A 20,067-nucleotide genomic window follows, 5' to 3' on the forward strand; every position below is an offset into this window, starting at 1 on the left:
GTGTGTGTGTGTGTGTGTGTGTGTGTGTGTGTAATCAACAAATTAAAAATCACAACAACTAAAACTTGTTCGGAACAAGTTAAAGGTGAGTAATTGATGACAGAATTTTCCTTTTTGGGTGAACTATCCCTTTAAAAATAAAAATAAACAGCAGCTGATTGAGCTCAAATCAACTCTTTAGAACCAAAGTTTACAAAATAGCATCTCTGAAGTCAAAACATGTCATGGTTATGAAGCAGATTAGCTACGGCAGAAGAAGAAAACACTGGTGTCACTATACAGTCAGCTGAAAACAGTAAACTGAGGCACGGGATCACAAAAATGTACAACAGAAATTTGACAAAGGTCGCCTGGTCTGATGAGTCTAATTTTGCTGCAACATTTGTCTGGTAGGGCCACAATTTGGTGTAAACATCATGAAATGATCCCAGCAGGCACAGGACATCAACATGATGTCAGATTGACGTTGTACACCAACATCCTGGGTACGATGTTGCATTTAGTTTGGATTTAGTTTGCATTTAGTTTGGAAAAGAAAATCATGTTGATGTCAGAACCCAACATCAGGTCGGCGTCAATGTCCAACATCCAACCAAAAAAATCAACCAAATATCAACATCTAATGATGTTACAGCTTGCCGTTGTGTGGTCGTTATCACAGTATTGAGTAGTATTGTATTGAGTATTGAGTATACATAGTAGTATCACAGTATTACCTGTGACGTCTATCAGACGTTACATTTTAGTTGCCGAACTTAAATGTCAGTATTTGACGTCAATATAACGCTGGTTTAGGATTTTGGCTCCAAGTTGAATTTTAATCCATTTCCAACACAACCTAAACTCAACTAAATATCAACATCATTATTGGACGCCAAAATAGCATTAACACTGGCTAGACATTGAATTTTGGTAACCTGACATCACAACCTAAATCTAACCAAGTGAAGTTTCACAAACTAATTTCAAGAGGAGCACATGATATGATTGATTGTGGCTGGTCTCCCATCCGTAATCATTAGTAAGCCAATTGGATTAAGCCAAACTCACTATAAATAGCCAGTCTAAAACTACACCCTTATCATTGTTTTTTTGAAGAATCCCCCATCCACTTCATCTCACCCTTTTCCTCTTTTACCACAGCGAGCTCTAAAGAACTACCTGTTTTTATACTACCTTACATGCTCATCGACCAGGCAGAAGCCTTGAGCTTAATTATGTCCAAGCTCAAGGTTCTCTCCCAGGACAGCATGTCAAACCTGCTATTAATATCAAGCAATGTCTAAGTGTGAACTCTTGAAATATTATTGTCTAATGATGTTGTGTTCCTGCTGGGATGAATCCATCCTGCTGTATAAATGGTTTTGGGTGCTGATGGTGTAGCGGAGATTTTCTTGCCACACGTTTGATTCATACTAACTGAACATTGCTGAAATGGATCAGCCTTTCTGAGTATTGCTGCTTTGAGGACTTAAGCCTCTCACACAGGGTGAAGGACAACAAAAACTGACCAATCTTATACCTGCAACAACCTAGACAGGAAGTCTGAAGATGACAGATGTTTTTTTTTTACTAAAGGAGACTCACACAAATTCCAAAGGCAGATACTGATAAGATCAGGGCCTGGTGTGTGGACTTTGGGGGTTTTACGATGTGGTCACATGTTGATTGGTCAGTTTGAATGTCTCAGTGTTTAGGCTTTGGTCACATGGTCAAGAAAGAGACAAAATAGCTGGTAAACATTGGCTCTGCCTCTTTTCTGTCTCTGTGCTCTGCTGGTCTGCTTCTCTCCTGCTCTGGAGGCTATCTTCTCTGACTCTCTTTGTCTCTCCCTCCCCCTGTCTCTCCTTGTACCTCTGGTAACTGTATTTAAATTTAAACTGGGTAAAATTTATATCATGTTTTATCATTTCATATTTTATTATTTTATACAGTTATTTTGATTCAGTAATTCAGTTGTAACCATAGAGAATTATTGTCATTTATCATTAATTCATTTTCTTGTCGGCTTAGTCCCTTTATTAATCCGGGGTCGCCACAGCGGAATAAACCGCCAACTTATCCAGCAAGTTTTTACACAGCAGATGCCCTTCAGCCGCAACCCATCTCTGGGAAACATCCACACACACACTCATACACTACGGACAATTTAGCCTACCCAATTCACCTGCACCTCATGTCTTTGGACTGTGGGGGAAACCGGAGCACCCGGAGAAAACCCATGCAAAGGCAGGGTGAACATGCAAACTCCACACAGAAACGCCAACTGAACCGATATTCGAACCAGCGACCCAGCGACCTTCTTGCTAACGTGCTACCCACTGCGCCACTCCGCCCAGCTCCATACTGCAATAGAATACAATCACACAATAGCAATGCTCTCTCACATTTTAAGCTATTAATACAGCCCTTATTTCCGTGTTTGGTATAAGATTGCAGAAGAATGGTTTGACTAGAAATGTACAGTTTTTTATAGTTCATCATCAGTACTGATAACTTTTTAGTCATTTGGCAAAACTACGGTTCGCACCGCTGTGGTTAAAACCCATTCTTACACTACAGACCATCTCCATCACTTTATGACCACAGTGAACTCATCTTATGATGGCTAAATCAAGCAGGAAATGAATCAAAACATTCTATGTGACTTCAGTGGTTCAACTGTAACCATATGAAGCTTCTAGAACACTTTTGTGCTACTGCTGCTGGAAAAAATGTAAATATGTATTTGTTTGCCTACATATTCTCTCTTGCCTTAGGTCAGTGTGCATTTTTACAACAGGCAGTAAAACATTGCCATCAGAGTCAGCAGCATAACATGGAATTGTATTGCCAAAACGATATGCTGGGCTCCACACAGTTCCTTCTTGTAGTGCCAACACAAATTGATTAAGTTAACTTAATCGTTTTTACAAATTTAGGAAGATTGAACATAAAAAAATTAAGTTGTCCCCAAAAAAGCTATAGAATTGTACCGTTTCAACTAATTTTAAATAAGTAATTTAAACAAGCAGCAAAAGTTACTTGCAATGTTTTGAAAATGCTTTTGGTTGCCAACCTGATTAAACTGGATTAACAGTTGATCATGGAACAACATTCCAATCAGCCAATTAGATTTAAGAGATGTGTTTATTGTTTATGTTGGCTTACGGTTAGGTTCATGCACTTCTATGTGATTGTTATCCAACTATTAATCCCCTTATTTTGGGAATAATTTACAGTTATGGTTGGTTTAGGGGTAGGGAAAAGGTACGGGTTACATTTTCAAATAAAAATGATGTTCCAGGATCAACATAGATATTAATCCAGGATCGCATCATACTTGGCAAAATAATGATGTGCGTTTTTGGTTTCCATTTTGTGGACATCTAGAAACCATTTTTGTCTGTGGAGAATGAGCAAGCCCTGAGGTTTCTTCTAAAATACTTTGTGTTCCAAATATGATCAAAGGTCTGAAGGGATTGGAATGAAGGCGTTTAATTCTTAACAGAATTTTAATTCTTTTGGGTGAGCTGATCCATTAAGGCAATTCTGAAAGCAATCCAGTACTAGCAAGGTGTGCTTAATAAATCAGCCAGTGAAAGTGAAAAGAGACTCTAGAAAAGAAATTCACAAATGAAAGGTCACTTTAACTTTACAGTACAATAGTGTTTAATTTAAAAGACCAGCCCACACGAAAGGGAAAAGGACTTCACGCTACAGGAATTTACAGATGGTCGTCGCGCATTGAATCTGAATGGCTTTATAACTGTTGCCAACACATTTCAGCTTGTTGCCATAGCAAACATACAAGAAATGGTGAGAATACAAGAACCTCTTTCTGCCAAAGACAGACAGAGATCAAGGACATACTTCTATAATTAAACTCATCTTGGTGAAAGAGGCTGTCATTTTACAGTAACTAAAGTAAAGTTAGAGTCTGTGTACACATACAAGTATATACAGGTAGGGAAAGGAGGAATGTGATGGAAAGACCAGTCTGTTTTTGGACTGTAGATGGGCTCTTCAGTGTTTTTCAACACAGAGCCATTTAAAACATTTGGAGTCTCATTCATTCATTCATTCATTTTCTTTTCGGCTTAGTCCCTTTATTACTCTGGGGTCATCACAGCAGAATGAACCGCTTACTTATCCAGCATGTATTTTATGCAGCGGATGGCCCTCCAGCTGCAAGCCATCATTGGGAAACATCCAAACACTCTCATTCACATACACTACGGAAATTTAGCTTACCCAATTACCCATACAGCAAGTCTTTGGACTTGTGGGAGAAAACTGGAGCACTGGGAGGAAACCCATGTGAACACGGGGAAAACATGCAAACTGATCCAGCCTAGGCTTGAACTAGTGACCTTCTTGCTGTGAGGCGACAGCGCTACCTACTGCGCCAATGTGCCGCTTGTTTGGAGTCTCTAAAGTTTTTAAAATTTTTAAGCCTTTTATACTTACCAATGCCTCACGATCATAATTATAATTTTGTGACATATTATTAGATTCCAGTCTGGAGACCCATTAGGCAAAGACACAAGGACATGTCTGTAGAATTACAGAGTTTAAATGTAGAAATACACACAAAAAAAAAAATAAAATAAAAATTGAAGGGAAAATGTTCAAAGTTTAAAAGATAACCAGAAAAGTATTGCTAAAACAATACAGTAGATTTTTGTAAAATAAATAAATAAATTAATTAATTAATTAATAAAAGTTTTACTGCAAATAAAATGTAAAAAAATTACTGAGGTATTCTTAAAAAATTGTTAATTTACAGATTATACTGATTACTTAACAGAGTACTGAATATAATATAAAATAACAGAAAACTATTGTAAAAATAAAAACAGTTCCTGTAATAATTAGGATTTTCTTTATAGTGATATTAATAAAATTGTATTTTAATAATTGTATTTTAAATATATTGTATTGCTGTTATTGCAAAAATATATATTAAGCCATTGACCGATTACAATTCTACCCCTTAGCCCTTCCCTTACCCCTACACCTCGTTTTGCACGTTCATGTTTTACCTTCATGTTTAAAAACAACACTAAAATAAAAAATGCTAAATTTTTTTTATCTATAATCCCTAATAATAACTCCTATATAGCAGTTCCACAACATACTTTCACATCTGAGACTCGAATCGCTTGTCAGAAAAATCTAGTGGCTGGGAATGACTTTTTTACAGTGTCTGGTATAATACTAATGTTGTTTTCGTGTGTTTAAAATGAATGTTTTAGATCAATATGGCCATGGTGTAAATGCACAGTACAGTTATGATCTTATTTCCACATTATATCATTATGTTAACATGATACTGTTGCCTTTAGTGATTCCCTGGAGATAAATATAAAAAAATACCAAAAAAAACAAAAATACCAAAAAAATAAAGCATAAAGCACTGGAATAACTTCAGCAGTCGCCATCATCAATCTTTAAGGAAGTAAGTGATCGTGATGACATATGATGACGTCTGCAGGTGTTGTAGTGCTGTCCCATTCTTAGGGGTACATTTTGAAGCCCTTCCCCTTAAGGGGTAGGGGTACAAAAATAGAATTGGGATTGGGCCTTGGTCTTAAGTGGCACATTTTTCTTCAAAAATCCATATGTTGATTTGGTGCTCTCATTATCAATATTGAAGAATGTTTTTTTTCCATGATAAATGTTTTTCTTTATTCTGTCTAAAAAAGGAAGCTCAAGAAAACTGCATTTATTTAAAATGAAAAGTCTTTATTATCGCTATTAAAATATTGTATGCATTGCTTCTGAATCAAGTTTCTGAATGGCACTGTATATGCTTAAAAGTGTTCTTCTACACACAGGAAGACATGGTGACTACAGAAAACCACTTTTTGTGCACCAAGACTTCAAACATGCGGTATGTTGCAGGACACAGATGGGCAACAGAAAACAGTTAGAAGTTCATACAGAACATGCAGAGTTCTATGACGTGCAGCTGGCGACCACTTTACATGTTGAGAGGAACCTAAAGAAAGCCACAGTCTGTATTGCTCAACCGCTTTCTAGAGGAAGTTTGAAAATATTCATAAAATCACAAAAAGACTGAAGTTGCATCAGACTCTTTCATCGGTTAACATTTACATCTTGTCATTTAGCAGACACTTTTGTCCAAAGTGTCTTACAATTGAGAAGGCATGTAGCGACTTAACAACAAGAGCTAATTATACAAAGGAATTGTTAGTGCTCAGAGAATGAAGTGGGTTTTTGTACTGTGCTAAGTTGATCATTAAAGAGATGAGTTTTTAGTTGTCGTGAATCAGCAGTCCATGTTCCAGCGAGGAACATTAAATGAAAAGGTTTTGGAAAATGAAAGAAGTTTTAGATTAGGTTTGGTAAAAAAGGATTCCCAAAGTCTTTAAAATATAAATTTTTTTCAAAATATTTGCTTCTGTTTAGTGAGGTTCTTTAAGCAATACTAAGCAACTGTTAAAAACCAAACATTACTATTTTGGTATATTATGAATTCTGTGAATCGCCACAGAAGGTGACAACTGATTATTTCTAATACAGAACTTCAGGATGCACCAATATGAAACTTTAGACCGATACCACTAACTAATTATTGATAACCCAATTATATATGGAAGTTATATGGAACCAATAGGTGAATTACCAGCCTATGTTACACATGACGTCAGACGGGTTCCCGGTTGCAAAAAGAGACCGGCTGCAATAGAAAACATGTTGTGCTGTGCAGTTGGATGCCAAATTCAAAAGTCCAAACATAGAAAACTTTTACTGTACACAACACTGATTTAATGTCAACCACAGATGTCTTTGGCTAAAAGGGAGCTGAATAAAGTAAGGACCTAATTAAAAATACTCAACTTTGCAGTTCTCATTTCATATCAGGTAAGTTCACGCTATGCTGAATCATACACATTACTCATTTTTGATTGCAGCAATGATTTCAGCAAAAACAGTTACATATGGTTAATAAAACTGAATGCTAAGAATATAATGTGAAAGTGTAAGCTCCTATACCCAGCAATACAGGTGCAGTTTGTTGTCAGAATGGAGTTTTGCCTGTTGAGGATTACCCAGGCTTTGTATAGCTCCGTCTTTTTTCCTTGTCTTTAGCTAGGCAGAACCTTTTTAGCACTACATATTTTGAATCTGGTAATCATGGAACATTATTTCTTGCACATCACCACACAGAAAAAAATTGGTGGCATCCAAAGACTTGTAGTTCTTTAACTTCTCTCTTGTAAAATCACTTGGAGTTTCATGAAAGATGTATATTTTGGGCTGGATGCTTGGCCATTTTGTCTTATCCGATATCCATTGGGAAGGTGCTATCGCAGATGGACCTGTCCGACGAACGCTGCTCACTTTAATGTTAGTTTTGCAGATTCTGTGCTTATCACTGGGTGACAATACGCTGAAAGCATTATGTAAATAATATATATAATATGTAATCAATTTAACTTTTTTTAGACAAAAACAAACTCTGTACCACATCGCATGTCATTCCCTCACTGTAAATGCTAGCGCTCCCAGTTTTTTCTGCAATCTTGCTACGCGCAGATCCAGAATGTTTACAAACATGGTAATTCATCTTTGTATGCCAATCAAAACAAATCTTGATATCATTTTGTCAGAGTCTGGTTAAGAAAAAAAAGAATAAAACAACGCATCAAAGAATGATTTCATTTTAAAATCTTATGTTCAGAAAACAAGGAAACCACAAGCAAACATTGAGATTCCTTTATTCTAGATTTCCCAAAATAAAACATTAAAGTGCTCTCTTTTCACTGTAAAAAACCTTCATGACCACCGATATCCACCGAAAATCCACAATATATTATATACTTAACAAGCTGACTCAATTTAACATTAAACAAACTAGCATTTATCATTTGATAATAAACAACATAGACACGATATATTGTATTGCCCAAGGAAAATTTGTCGATGGCTGTCTTAAACCTTTTTTTAAACAATCCAATTTTTGAAGTAAGAAATTTTTAGTATCTTTGTTCAAGCTGGTAAGTTACCTTCAAAAACAACTGTATATCAGCTTTCATAATAGCATAATCGCAAAATCAAAAGTCTTAAAAAGAAACAATTACCATATTATTGCAAGTATTAGTGTGGTATCTTCTAAATATAATCTGTGCTTTGTGATTCCGCATGGGGGAAAAGAAATCTTTATTTTCAATAAAATAAAAAGGCTTATTTAGACTTGATGGTTCAGGAAAGAAATTTTACATCCATGGAACTTTTCAACAGCACAAAAGGTTGAAACAAGTGATCAGATTTTTAAAATGTTCCTCAGCCAAAATAGAAGAACTCTCTCACTAAACTTTTTTTTGGTTTTTATTTATTATTTAAAGTATAACCTGACATCAATACATTTCATCTCCCCATTGCTATTTAAAATGTTTTTTACAATAGAAAACATTTACTCACTTACCGGCACCTCCACGGACTGCATAGTGAGGTCACAGGGTGGTTTTAGAGCTTTGGGACGGGTAGCCAGCCAGTATGTGGTGATGGCAGCGAATGCACCCATGCCCATGAGGGTGTTGGTGGGTAAACTGCGCACATACTGCCTCAAATCATCCAGCTCAGGCATCCGCAGGTGCCGGATCAGATCCTGGGCCTGCATCGCTTTCACAACTCAGCTTAGCGACGTCTGTAATAGAAACACAAATACTGATAAAGGAAAAACAAAACAATCACTTACATTAAAATGCATTTGGTTATTTATAAATTTATTCTGTCAAGAGAATAATACATTTGGTTAGGGCTCCACAATTTATCATTTCAGCATCGATATCACAATGTGTGCATCCAAAATAGTCACATCGCAGTCTGAATTATAGCTGACCAGGAGCTACAGAATTGTATTTAATCACCGTATTTATATAGAATTTATATGATTAATGCAAAAAAAAAAAAAAAAAAGCTTTGTTTCTGGTCTAAATGTCTTCATTTAAAAGGGAAAACAAGATTATTTTACTTAGTCCACTGGCAGAAAATTTTGCTCATTTTAAGGAAAAACTATTATTTTGACTTATCTCTTCTGAAGTTAAAAAAATATATATTTTTACATGATTAAGAATTTTGAGATATTTGAACTAGAAATGAGACAAAGCAATGTAAATGTTTAAAATGTCATTTTTGCATGGTGATTATTCAATTTCTGTACCTGAATACTGTTAGACTCAAAAAATCTTGTGAAACTGTATACATTTTGCAATTAGTGTTGTCGGTACAGAAATTTTAAAATGTCCATTTCCACTAAAATGTGAGCGCTGATGAGCACATTCTTAACCCTATCACAGGTTCTTAACCCTTTCACGCAACAAGTGCAGAAGAAATACGAGCTGCTGGATTTAAGTCATGTTTATTCATAATTTTCTTCCAAAATACATGAAAGTAAGCAACTGTTTATCTGGGAGAGAAATAGAGAAAATATTCTAGTCACATAAACAGTTATATCTTACGTGAATAAAGCACATCATCCAGTTATATTGAAAAATAATTATTTTTGCTGTCTCCATAGATTTCCGTGTGTGTTTTACAAACCTTAAATGGTATGTTTTGCTTTTAGATGAGTGTATTTGAATGTCTAAAACCTAAAATAAATGTTTATTGTTTGAAAGTGGATTGTATGACAAGAGCTGCGCACCATTTTCTGCGCCTAAGCGTGCGCCATAAGATTTTAATTTTAAAAGTTGATGACGTACGCTTTGAACATTCTAATCACAGACCGGTGAGATTGTTGACGTGAAAGGGTTAAACAGCACTGATTTGCCTATGTGCTAAACACAAATGACTGTGAAATGAATGTTATGAATGTTTAAATGTAAAAGTACAGAATGATATCGAATTCCTGTATCGTGATAACCACTAATCTAAATAATAAATCCAGAAAAATAAAATATCGCTATTTTAGAATTGACAGTATTTATGAGGATCCTTTGGCATTATTTGATGATTATATATTTTGTTTTTGAGCCACATTGAGTGATTTCAAAAGAATAATATTTTATATAAAAATGGAAGAATCAAAAAATGAAGTCAAATGTGTGTAAGACCCATATTACAATATGTTACATCCCAATTTAAAATTATAATTGATCACACAGATGTAAAAACAGCCAGAACCTCCAAACACGATAAGCCATTTTATGTATTTGATGCTCATGACAGCTCTATATGAGCAGAAAACGGAGCTAAAATAAAAAATGCAATGAATATTTCAGCTGCATCAGCCCACGCCTCCAGCAGCGTTTCTCTCTACAATTTCTCTTCATGGAAGTGGACTAATTACAGTCAGGAGAAGGATTCCTCATTCAGACTTTTTATCAGCTTGACTGTGTAATGATCTCAAACTAAAGACGGAAACCATCACCAGCTGACGACTTCTTAGCTGATGATATCTAGCCAACTAAAGCTGATAAAATCTCTTAAGACCACTTCGTCTTGCAGAGGGTGAGAATGAGTGATAAGCCTGTGAACTGCACAGTGTGTTGTTAATAATACGGTGGGCCTTCAAAGAGGTCTGAGTGACATCGACCTGCTGCTTATCTGCTGAATTCTAACATATAGTTAAGGCATATGTTGTATACTTTAAACCTAAAATGTTTATTTTACTAAAAGAAAAGTGAGGAAACCTGTTGTAACTTAGAACTTTTCACTGACAACTTAATTTTTATAAATATGCATATACAGTTGAAGTCAAATTATTAGCCCCCCTGAACTATTAGCCCCCCTGTTTATTCTTTTCCACAATTTCTGTTTAACAAAGAGCAGATTTTTTAACACATTTCTAAACATAAGTTTTAATAACTCATTTCTAATAACTGATTTATTTTATCTTTGCCATGATGACAGTAAATAATATTTTACTAGATATTTTTCAAGACACTTCTATACAGCTTAAAGTGACATTTAAAGACTTAACTGGGTTAATTAGATTAACTAGGCAGGTTAGGGTAAATAGGCTAGTTATGAATAACAGTGGTTTGTTTCGTATCAAAATATATATATATAGCTTAAAGGGGCTAATAATATTGACCTATATATATATAAATTATTATTATTATTATTATTAAAAACTGCTTTTATTCTAGTATTGAATTATTAAAATGGTTCAATATACTCAATAAACAACTCATTATTAATGGTGTACTACAGTGATTCTCTCTACAAATATTTCTCTCCATGCACACAAGAGTGAAATCACAGGAAACCAGGTACATCTTGATTAATTAGCGTTGCCAGATCTTGCAGCAAACAGCAAAAAAATATTTATATTACATAGTACACAGCACATAGTAATCTTAAAAAAGGTACCACCAAAAACAAAATTACTCACACAACTTCTCACCCTCAAGTAGTTTGATACACCATCATGAGTTGTTGGAATGTTGGAAACCTGTGTAACCATTAACTTTTATAGTAGAAAAAACTAATACTACACTGTAAAAAAAAGGCTGGGTTCCACATCCTTCATGTTGTCCCTTAACTTAATCGTTTTTACAAATGACTGTTGATTGAACATAAAACAAATCAGTTATTCTAAAAACCCTTAAGAACTGTGTTGTTTCAACTTATTTTAAATAAGTAGTTTGAACAAGCAGCAAAAGTCATTTTTGAGTGTAAAAAAATCAACGGTTTGCAACATTTTCCAAACTAAATTATTTTGTGTTCAACAGAGGACAGAAACTCAAACAGGTGTGTGATAAGTGCAGGGTGAATAAATAAAGACAGGCTTTGGGTGAACTACCCCTAAGACCAAATGCATTATCTTAGAAATACGACCACACATCAAAATATTGTGATCTGCACCCAGCAAATAATTACTCCATGAACTGAGTTATTTAAGCTTAATATAAGCATCGATTTAAAATAATTTGAAATAAGTACTGAAGAATTGTTTCATTGGAAATTTGAAATTAACCATAAAATTCAAAATTTTTAAATGGTTCTAAGAACTCAGTCTAAGAAATGGATAAATTATAATAATTATGTTATTAAGTTTTAGTACGTTCAATCTACTCTACTGAAGGACAGCATAAACAATTTCATATTTGCTCTAAAATTAAACACCAAAAGTATATTTATTTCACAAAACACACAAAAAAGCCAAAATGTCCAAATCAGCCATTATTATGGTTAAAATGAGGTCAAATTAGGTATTTCTCGAGGTCAAATCTAGTTACCGCTCTACTACAACCCAATTGTCCTTGAGTTAACCTGAGTTAACCCAAGAGTCTATCACGCACACACACGTTTACAAAGCTATCTGAATGAGGACTTTCCATGAATATTATTTGTTTAAAATACAGTCTGAATTTAATTGAATTTTAATTTACAACTGAGAACACCAACTCACTCCTAGAAACAATACTAAACCCAACGTACCAAACATTTACCAACCGAGTCAATTTAATTACATCACACATTCAAAACAGAAAGATTAAAAAACACTTACTGTACAGCTTCCTTGGTCTATGTGTGTGTGTAAATATAATAAACGCTGTGTTTTAAAGAGACGCTTTCTGTCGTAGTATTTAAACTGACCTAAGCAGCACTAGAGGAAACTCTTAGCTATGAATAGCAGAGTGACCCTCACACACAGCAAGACCACCACGTGCGTCTCTCTCTCCTTCCCTCACTCTCCCTCTATCAATCTTTCACTCAGAACAGTCACTATACTTCTCTTCTCATTATCTCCCTATATTTCTTCTCAAGTGAATCATGGATGTTTTTTTAGCTGCTGGCTCCAGTATCTATGTGTTTTAGCAGATGTAACTGCGCATGCTAAGAGAGAAGTGGGTCTTTTAAAAACGCAGCAAAAAGCACATGGTGATACTGGCATCCCACACACTAAAAAAAATACAAAGCGCACTGTTGCTCTTCTTATCTCTGAAACATAAGCACACAAATCCGACTCAAAGAAGTGCGGGCTGACACTGCTGCGTGTGAAATTTCTGCTGAACAGCACAGTGGCTGATAGTAGTGCAGCAGATCTGCTCTGTAACATGAGAATTAGACATGCCTGGCTCTGCTGCTCAAACACAATACAGTAATTCACAAAGATATATGGGGAAAAAAAGGGAAAGTGTCTACATGCCGTGCCAGGAAACACTCACACTGTCACATTTCATATTTACAGTTTAAATATCAAGTTTATTATCTGCACTGCTGGCTAAGACAGTTGGATTTTATAATTAAAAATCCAAAAGCATATAAAATGTGCTTCAGGGGTAGTTAATGTGATTTGGATGAGGGATTAATAAAGATAAACAACAAAATCAAAAGTCCAAGTAAAAGATTGTAAATGTTTTCACTTATGATATTGTATAGTTACTTAGTCTGAAATGCAATTATTTAATAAGTAACATTACTTCACAATACTACTACAGTCCCTATAAATCTCAACAAATAGTCAATAGAAATTAAACTCTTTAATTACTTTAATTTGACGTAGGAATGCAGTTTCTCTGCCCACCGAACTGATTGACAGCCCATGTCTCCATAACAACATGTATACACATGTCCACAGAACATTTCTTGTAAAGAAACTGGTATTAAAAATTATGTTACAACTCTCTGTGATCGGCTGCACCTCAATAATTAATTTTATAAGTTTGAAACATTTTTAAAACAGTGCATGTTAGTAATAAAGAGTAAAATCGCTTTGTAATTCTTAACCGTTATATTCACCATGGTGTAGTGTTGTCTCAATACTGGAATTCGATACCAATCAGTACTGAAGTTTTAAAAGCGTCCATATCCCATGCATGAACATTTAAGGGCTGTGGAGCACATTCTTAAACAGCGATGATTAGTCGTTGTGTTCACGTGCTCAACAGAAATGACTGTGATTAGCAGTGAAGGTCATCGGTCCACTGAACTCACCACTGTTTACTGAGTGTAACCACAGATACAGGGACACTGAAGCATTTAAAAGCCGCTATTCATCAGCGGATCACTCGTATGTCAGGTTATAGTCAAGCCAGCTGATTGACGTGACTTTGAAACGCTCCAGTGTCCCTGTATCTGTGGTTACATGCAGTAAACAGCAAGACTTCAGTAAACCAATGACCTTTACGGCTAATCACAGTCATTTCTATTGAGCACGTGAACACAGCAGCAAATCAGCACTGTCTAAGAACGTGCTCAACAGTGCTCAAATGTTAGCGGGAAATGGATGTTTTTAAAACTTCAGCACTGATTGGTATCGAATTCCAGTATCCAGACAATCCTACACCATTATCATCTGGTGTTAGTAGATGCGCATATGTGTGTTTGTGTGCACTGCAAAGGGTTTTTGTGTGTGACTCATCATTTCAGAAAGTCTTGAATAGACTCCACTACAAATACATCAAATAAACTTACTTGGTATTTTTTTTTTTTTTTATTGGAAGAATATGTACAATTACAGAATGTTTGCAAATATATAAAAAAAGATCCTCATCATTTTACTTATGCAAATAAAAAAATAAAAATAAAAGAAATTAAAACAAAAAATTTCCTTCTATAATTATTAGGTACAAGTGATTATATTACAACTACATGTCTATATGTATATATACATACACATACACATATATCCACACACACATACACACGTACATACAATTTTTCCCTTGGTCTACTAACACAATTTACAGAGTCTACATATGAATATGTAAACCATTATCTGAATTGACAGAGAAAATAAAAAAAATAAAAAAAACGTAGTTATCATTACAGAAGGAAAAGATGAACAAAATATATACGCACTCAAACAAAATAGATCACAGTATGCAAACGAAAATAATACCCTATAATACCCCCCCACCCGTCAGTTTCCCTCTGTAGTGCACACCCGTAAGAAAGATTACTGAAAATGGGAGCTGCCATATGATTTAACAATATCCCCATCAAACAACTGTTCCATTTCTCCCTTCCAAGTTTTACTTGGTATTTTTGACTAGTGACCATATTTCAGCTTCATTCATGTCTGTCTCTAGCACTGACTGCTGTTTATCTGACGTAACGCATGAGAAGCAGACACACATGTGTGAGCTTTAAGTGGGGAGAAGCAGCTCATTTGGCTTTCAAGCCACAGGCTACAAAAACTGCAACCTAGTCCTCAGACACTGAAATGGGCAGATTTTACATTATATAATAAATAATCTGATGGGAATTTATTTTGAGCTAAAACTTTACAGACACATTCTGGAGACACCAAAGTCTTATCTTGTAAAAAGAGTAAAATAGGTGCCCTTTAAAAAATGTTAAGAATACTGTATGTAGCACAACACAAAAAGTTTCAATGTAATGATAATATATTACAAACATATTGTCATAAATCTCTTACTAAATTAATTGATTCTTAAGCATGTACTACAGTCTTAGTATAGTTCAGATGAACAATATAATTATTCCTTTTTAAAATATTTGTATAACAAACAACATTATTTTTAAATTTATGTACATTTGTATTTAAGGCAAGCACATTATCAGTAACTGTAATCAAAATAACTAAAATTGAAAGTAATCCCTTACTTTAGTTTTGAAAAAATATAATTTAATGATAATACAACCTTAAAAATGCTATGTTATTTCAACCCAATTCTGGGTGTAATACAAACTAAACCAACTGCTGGGTTAATTTTTGAACATTTAATTTCTAGGAACAGATTTAACAATGTTTGGTTTTATCCATATTTGACCAAATCTGAGTTTTAATAACCCAGCATTACTTAGGAGTGTAACTAATTACTTCCAGCACTGACTATCTGTAGGACTTTATTAAAGTTAATAAAGTTATTAAAGTTTATTAAATTATATTATTAAGTTTAAATTATAATGTCAAAATAATCGAATCCTGAGTTGTTTAATATCAATTTAATAATTAATAATATTTTAATAATCACTCACTTGCTATCCTTCGGCTTAGACCCTGATTTATCAGGGGTCACCACAAAGTCACCATAATCTAATAATAATAAATTACATTTAGATTAAAATTTTGGCTACCGCATGATATTTATGCTCTCAAATTAAACCAAAAACTAAATTAAAACAGACTTTTTTGACAAGTTGACATAAAGAGTGTCTGTGTATACATAATTTTGTTTTCCAAAATAAAATGATGAAGTGCGACACATTGACTCAGTGGCTTGCACTGTCACCAAGAAGGTCGCTGGTTCGTGTCCCGGCTGGGCCAGGGCATTTTTGCATGGAGTTTGCGCGTCCCTCCAGTTGTTGGTTTCCTCCGGGTGCTCCGGTTTCCCCCACAGGGGAAAAAATTAGCCTTAGTGTATGTGTGTGAATGAGTGTGTATGGATGTTTCTCTGTACTGGGTTGCAGCTGAAAAGGCATCTGAAAGGGCATCTGCTGTAAAACATATGCTGGATAAGTTGGCAGTTCATTCCACTGTGGCGACCCTTGATTGACTAAGCCAAAGGAAAATGAATGAATGAATGAATGAATGAATGAATGAATGAATGAATGAATGAATGAAATGATAAAATGCTGGTCAAGACTATCAGATCAGCTCTTGTTTGTTTGTGTCTTATTCATGTCCTCAAACAGGGAGACGTTGGAGGTCAAAACACCACAAGCATCACACCCCTTACAAAATAAAATAAAATAAAATAAGAGCATCACATGTTCAAATGGAACACAAATGACATGTGTGGCTTTAGAACATTTTAATATAGTTTACCTGGTTTATTATGTTTATTGTGTTTAATGTTTCTAAAGTACCACTTACACCAAAGTGTAAATGGAATGACCTGGCATTTTCAGTCTCTGCCATTTTTACAACAACCCGTCAAAATAAAAGTCCAGTTTAATTTTAATTTTGGTCTTATTCAAGAAAACCGATGTATAGTGTTTCTCAATTTTAGATACACTTCCAAATTTACATTGTTCAATTCTAAATAAAGTGTTATTAAATTCAAGTTTCATGATTTCAATGAATTGAACAGGATTTTTGAGTGGTATTTGGGCAGGGGCCTATTTATTCATAGGACCCCACTGGCACTCAAAAATACTGTGGACAAGCAAAACAAATAAAAAGTGTGAAAGTATGCATGTAAATGTTCATGCTTGCAGCTGTGTGTGTGTGTTTGTGTGTTTGTGTGTATGTGTGCGTGTGTGGGTACGTGTGCGTATGCTTATGGCTCACAGATGGGAAATATGCTGATCACATGGTGGGTCTGGCAGTGCTTGTCTTCAAAGTGAAGGCTAACCTCTCTCCATACTTGGGCTGCAGAAAGTACAACCAATGACAGAGCTGCATTCACACTCAGCCCGCAGAGAGAGAGAGACAGACAGAAAGAGAGAGACAGACAGATAGTCCTTTAGCAGAACACATGAAGACAGATTGCTCATTTGTTGTCATTACAATTCACATTCAAGAATCAGCTTCAAATCTGAGACACTAATCTTCGGCAAAGCTGGATCAAATCTTTTTTCTGATAACGAGAAAGAGTTTAGATATTAGAGGATTACAAACAGACACACGCACATAGACACAGTGTTGTCTATTATTTTATAGGCTGGGAAAGTCCTGCAATGCATTATGTCACAGAAATGAAAGCCAGTGGAAAAGAGAGAGAGAACAAGCAAGACCAGGCAGAACAAACAGCTGTTGTGACAAATGGAACGCAATACTGAACTCATGACACACAACACGTCATGACACGCACACAATCTAAATGTTTTACTTCTGTAAAAGCCCTCTCTGTTTAAATATATCTAACCAATAGCTCTTTAAAAACTTAAGCTAAACAAAATGAGCGGAGCAAATATCACAGTAACTTCATCTCTCATCTTTAAATGAAACTTCTTAATGAATATCTGCAGAAAACTGCAACTAAACATCAAAATATTCTTTTCTCAAAGTCATTTACAAATAGCAATTCTAGAGTCCTCTTTTGTTTCATGGTGAAAACTCGCACATTGCTAACATCTCGTCAGTCTTCCAGTATAAAGTCTTCTGATGTGCGTGTCTGTAGTGTGTGACCTCATGTCTTGTGTAGCCACCAATAAAAAAAACCCTTACTGCAGCAGCACACATCTGGAGTGGATCGACTGGTGGAAAAAATCCAAAAAATTCCTATTGGGCTATTCATTTATTTATTTATTAATTGTCCTTCATTTTAGTCTCTGATTATTCAGAACTTGCCACAGTGGAATGAACAACCAATAATTCCAGACTGTGGGTGAAACTGGAGCTCCTGGAGGAAACCCACATAAACGTGGGGAGAACATACAAATTCCACACAGAAATGCCAACTGGCCCTGCCGGGACTCGAACTCGATCGGGACCTTTTTGCTGTGAGGCAACAATGCTAACCACTTAGCCACCGTGCCGCCTATTGGGCGAATATATCAATAACCTAATTTAATATTACCAACATACTGTATTGCAAAATGGGTCAATATCAATATGGTGGCCAATGTATTGGGCATCATTAAAAATTATGTCACTATTTGCTCAACGTCAGGTACTCCTCCAAACCCATCAAACACGAACACAAAAAAACATAATTTAGCCAAATCTAGAAAAAGATCTCCACTGAAATTGTATCTGTCCATCTATTTAAAGTATTCTCTCATAACTTCATAACTTCAAATCATTCATTAAGTTATTAAAAAAATAAATCTATAAAAATCATGCTGTGGAATCCAAGTCTTTTGAAGAGAAACGGTCCCTTTACATTAAGGTTTTTTTTACTTATAAAAAAGATCAGCTTATTTTCGTGCAAGCAAGTTCAAATGTATTTGCATAATGCACAAAAAACAACATCTACAGTAGCTATGTTTCCATCCAAATATGTGAATTAAATGTATGCGCAAAACTGGAATATCGTATAAAAGATGTGCGAATAAATCATCGTTTTCATCCAACGAGTCAAAGAGAACAAAATCGTCACTTCCTGCTTAACTGGTGCCAAATATCAACAATAAAAATGGAATTCGCTGTGGTTGGAGAATCTTTTCCTTATTTAATAAATGACTTGTGCTTTAGAACACAATAACGACACGCAATGAATGCGTCTTGGCATTTGAAGGCGTGAGACGCAGAGCACAAACACTCTCAACCATTCTGGAGGTAATTAATAATGTAATAACACTGATACTGAAATGGTTAAGGCATTTTAGAATGACCAAAACAACATTTCAGATGTTTTACAATGTGCTCAGCCTGCGGGTTTATCCATTAACACACATTTTTATCATCACATGATCTCTTATGACAAAATTACATGACTTTTTTTAATGTGCATACTGGAGTTTGTTCAGTAAGTGTTTCTATTGTAGTTTATGCACATCTTTTCTAATCAAATAAAAGGTTTACTCAGTTATGCGCACACGTTTTTCATGCACATTTTCAAAATTGATGCACATCTTGGTGTTTCCACAAACTGCGCATCAAAAATAGGTTGATGGAAACAGAGCTAATGACAAAAACAACGAGCTTCATTGTACCAGTATGATTCACTCTTACTTCTCAGGCAGGCTGAGATTCTGTTTATGTTTGCTGATCAAGGGTTAAAGGTGAAAAAGACATGAAAAAGATCTCATCAGAGGTCTTTGATTAAAACACTCACTTTTATATCCATTTTTGACCCCTTTCTTTTGAAGTATCAGAATTTTAACTTTCAATGGAGGGACAGAAACCTGGGATTTCATTTAATTATCTTTATTTGTGTTCAGTAGCTGAGCATTTATCTAAAAGGCTAAAACAACATAAGGAAAAGTAAAAATGATCACTGATTTTTGTATTTTTTTATTGAGTAAACAACCCTGTTAATTTAATGCTAATTTATTTTATTATATTTATTTATTAGGGGTCAATACCGGGAAATGAACCACCAACGGATGCAGCGGATGCAGTTCCATCTGCAACCCAGTACTTGGAAACACCCACAAACTCTCACATTCACACACACACTCATACACTACAGAAATTTAAGTCATTCACCTATAGCACATGTGTTTGGACTGTAGGGGAAACCAGAGCTCCCTACGGAAACCAACACGAACACTGGGAGAACAAGCAAACTCCACACAAAAATGTTAACT

General features: G+C 35.1%; 2 protein-coding genes across 12 annotated transcripts in view; one reads left to right on the forward strand and one right to left on the reverse strand.

Annotated features, from left to right (window-relative positions):
- The window catches only part of casp3a (caspase 3, apoptosis-related cysteine peptidase a), a 36,730-nt gene extending 29,897 nt beyond the window's left edge, over positions 1-6,833 (forward strand). The window contains exon 8 of the mRNA XM_073951668.1: positions 5,820-6,833. The gene's annotated coding sequence lies outside the window, so the exon portion shown is untranslated. The remainder of the gene's footprint in view (positions 1-5,819) is intronic.
- acsl1a (acyl-CoA synthetase long chain family member 1a) overlaps positions 1-20,067 on the reverse strand; it is a 50,234-nt gene that overhangs the window by 19,921 nt on the left and 10,246 nt on the right. For 6 of the 11 annotated variants that reach the window (XR_012401073.1, XR_012401085.1, XR_012401086.1 and 3 more), the window contains 1 exon segment: positions 8,435-8,656. Coding sequence is in view for 4 of the 11 variants with exons in the window: in XM_005168350.5 (XP_005168407.1) it covers positions 8,435-8,629 (195 nt within the window). In the remaining 7 variants the exon portion in view is untranslated. 11 annotated transcript variants of the gene reach the window in all.

This window comes from Danio rerio, chromosome 1, assembly GCF_049306965.1.
Source record: "Danio rerio strain Tuebingen ecotype United States chromosome 1, GRCz12tu, whole genome shotgun sequence".
Lineage (NCBI taxonomy): Eukaryota > Metazoa > Chordata > Actinopteri > Cypriniformes > Danionidae > Danio > Danio rerio.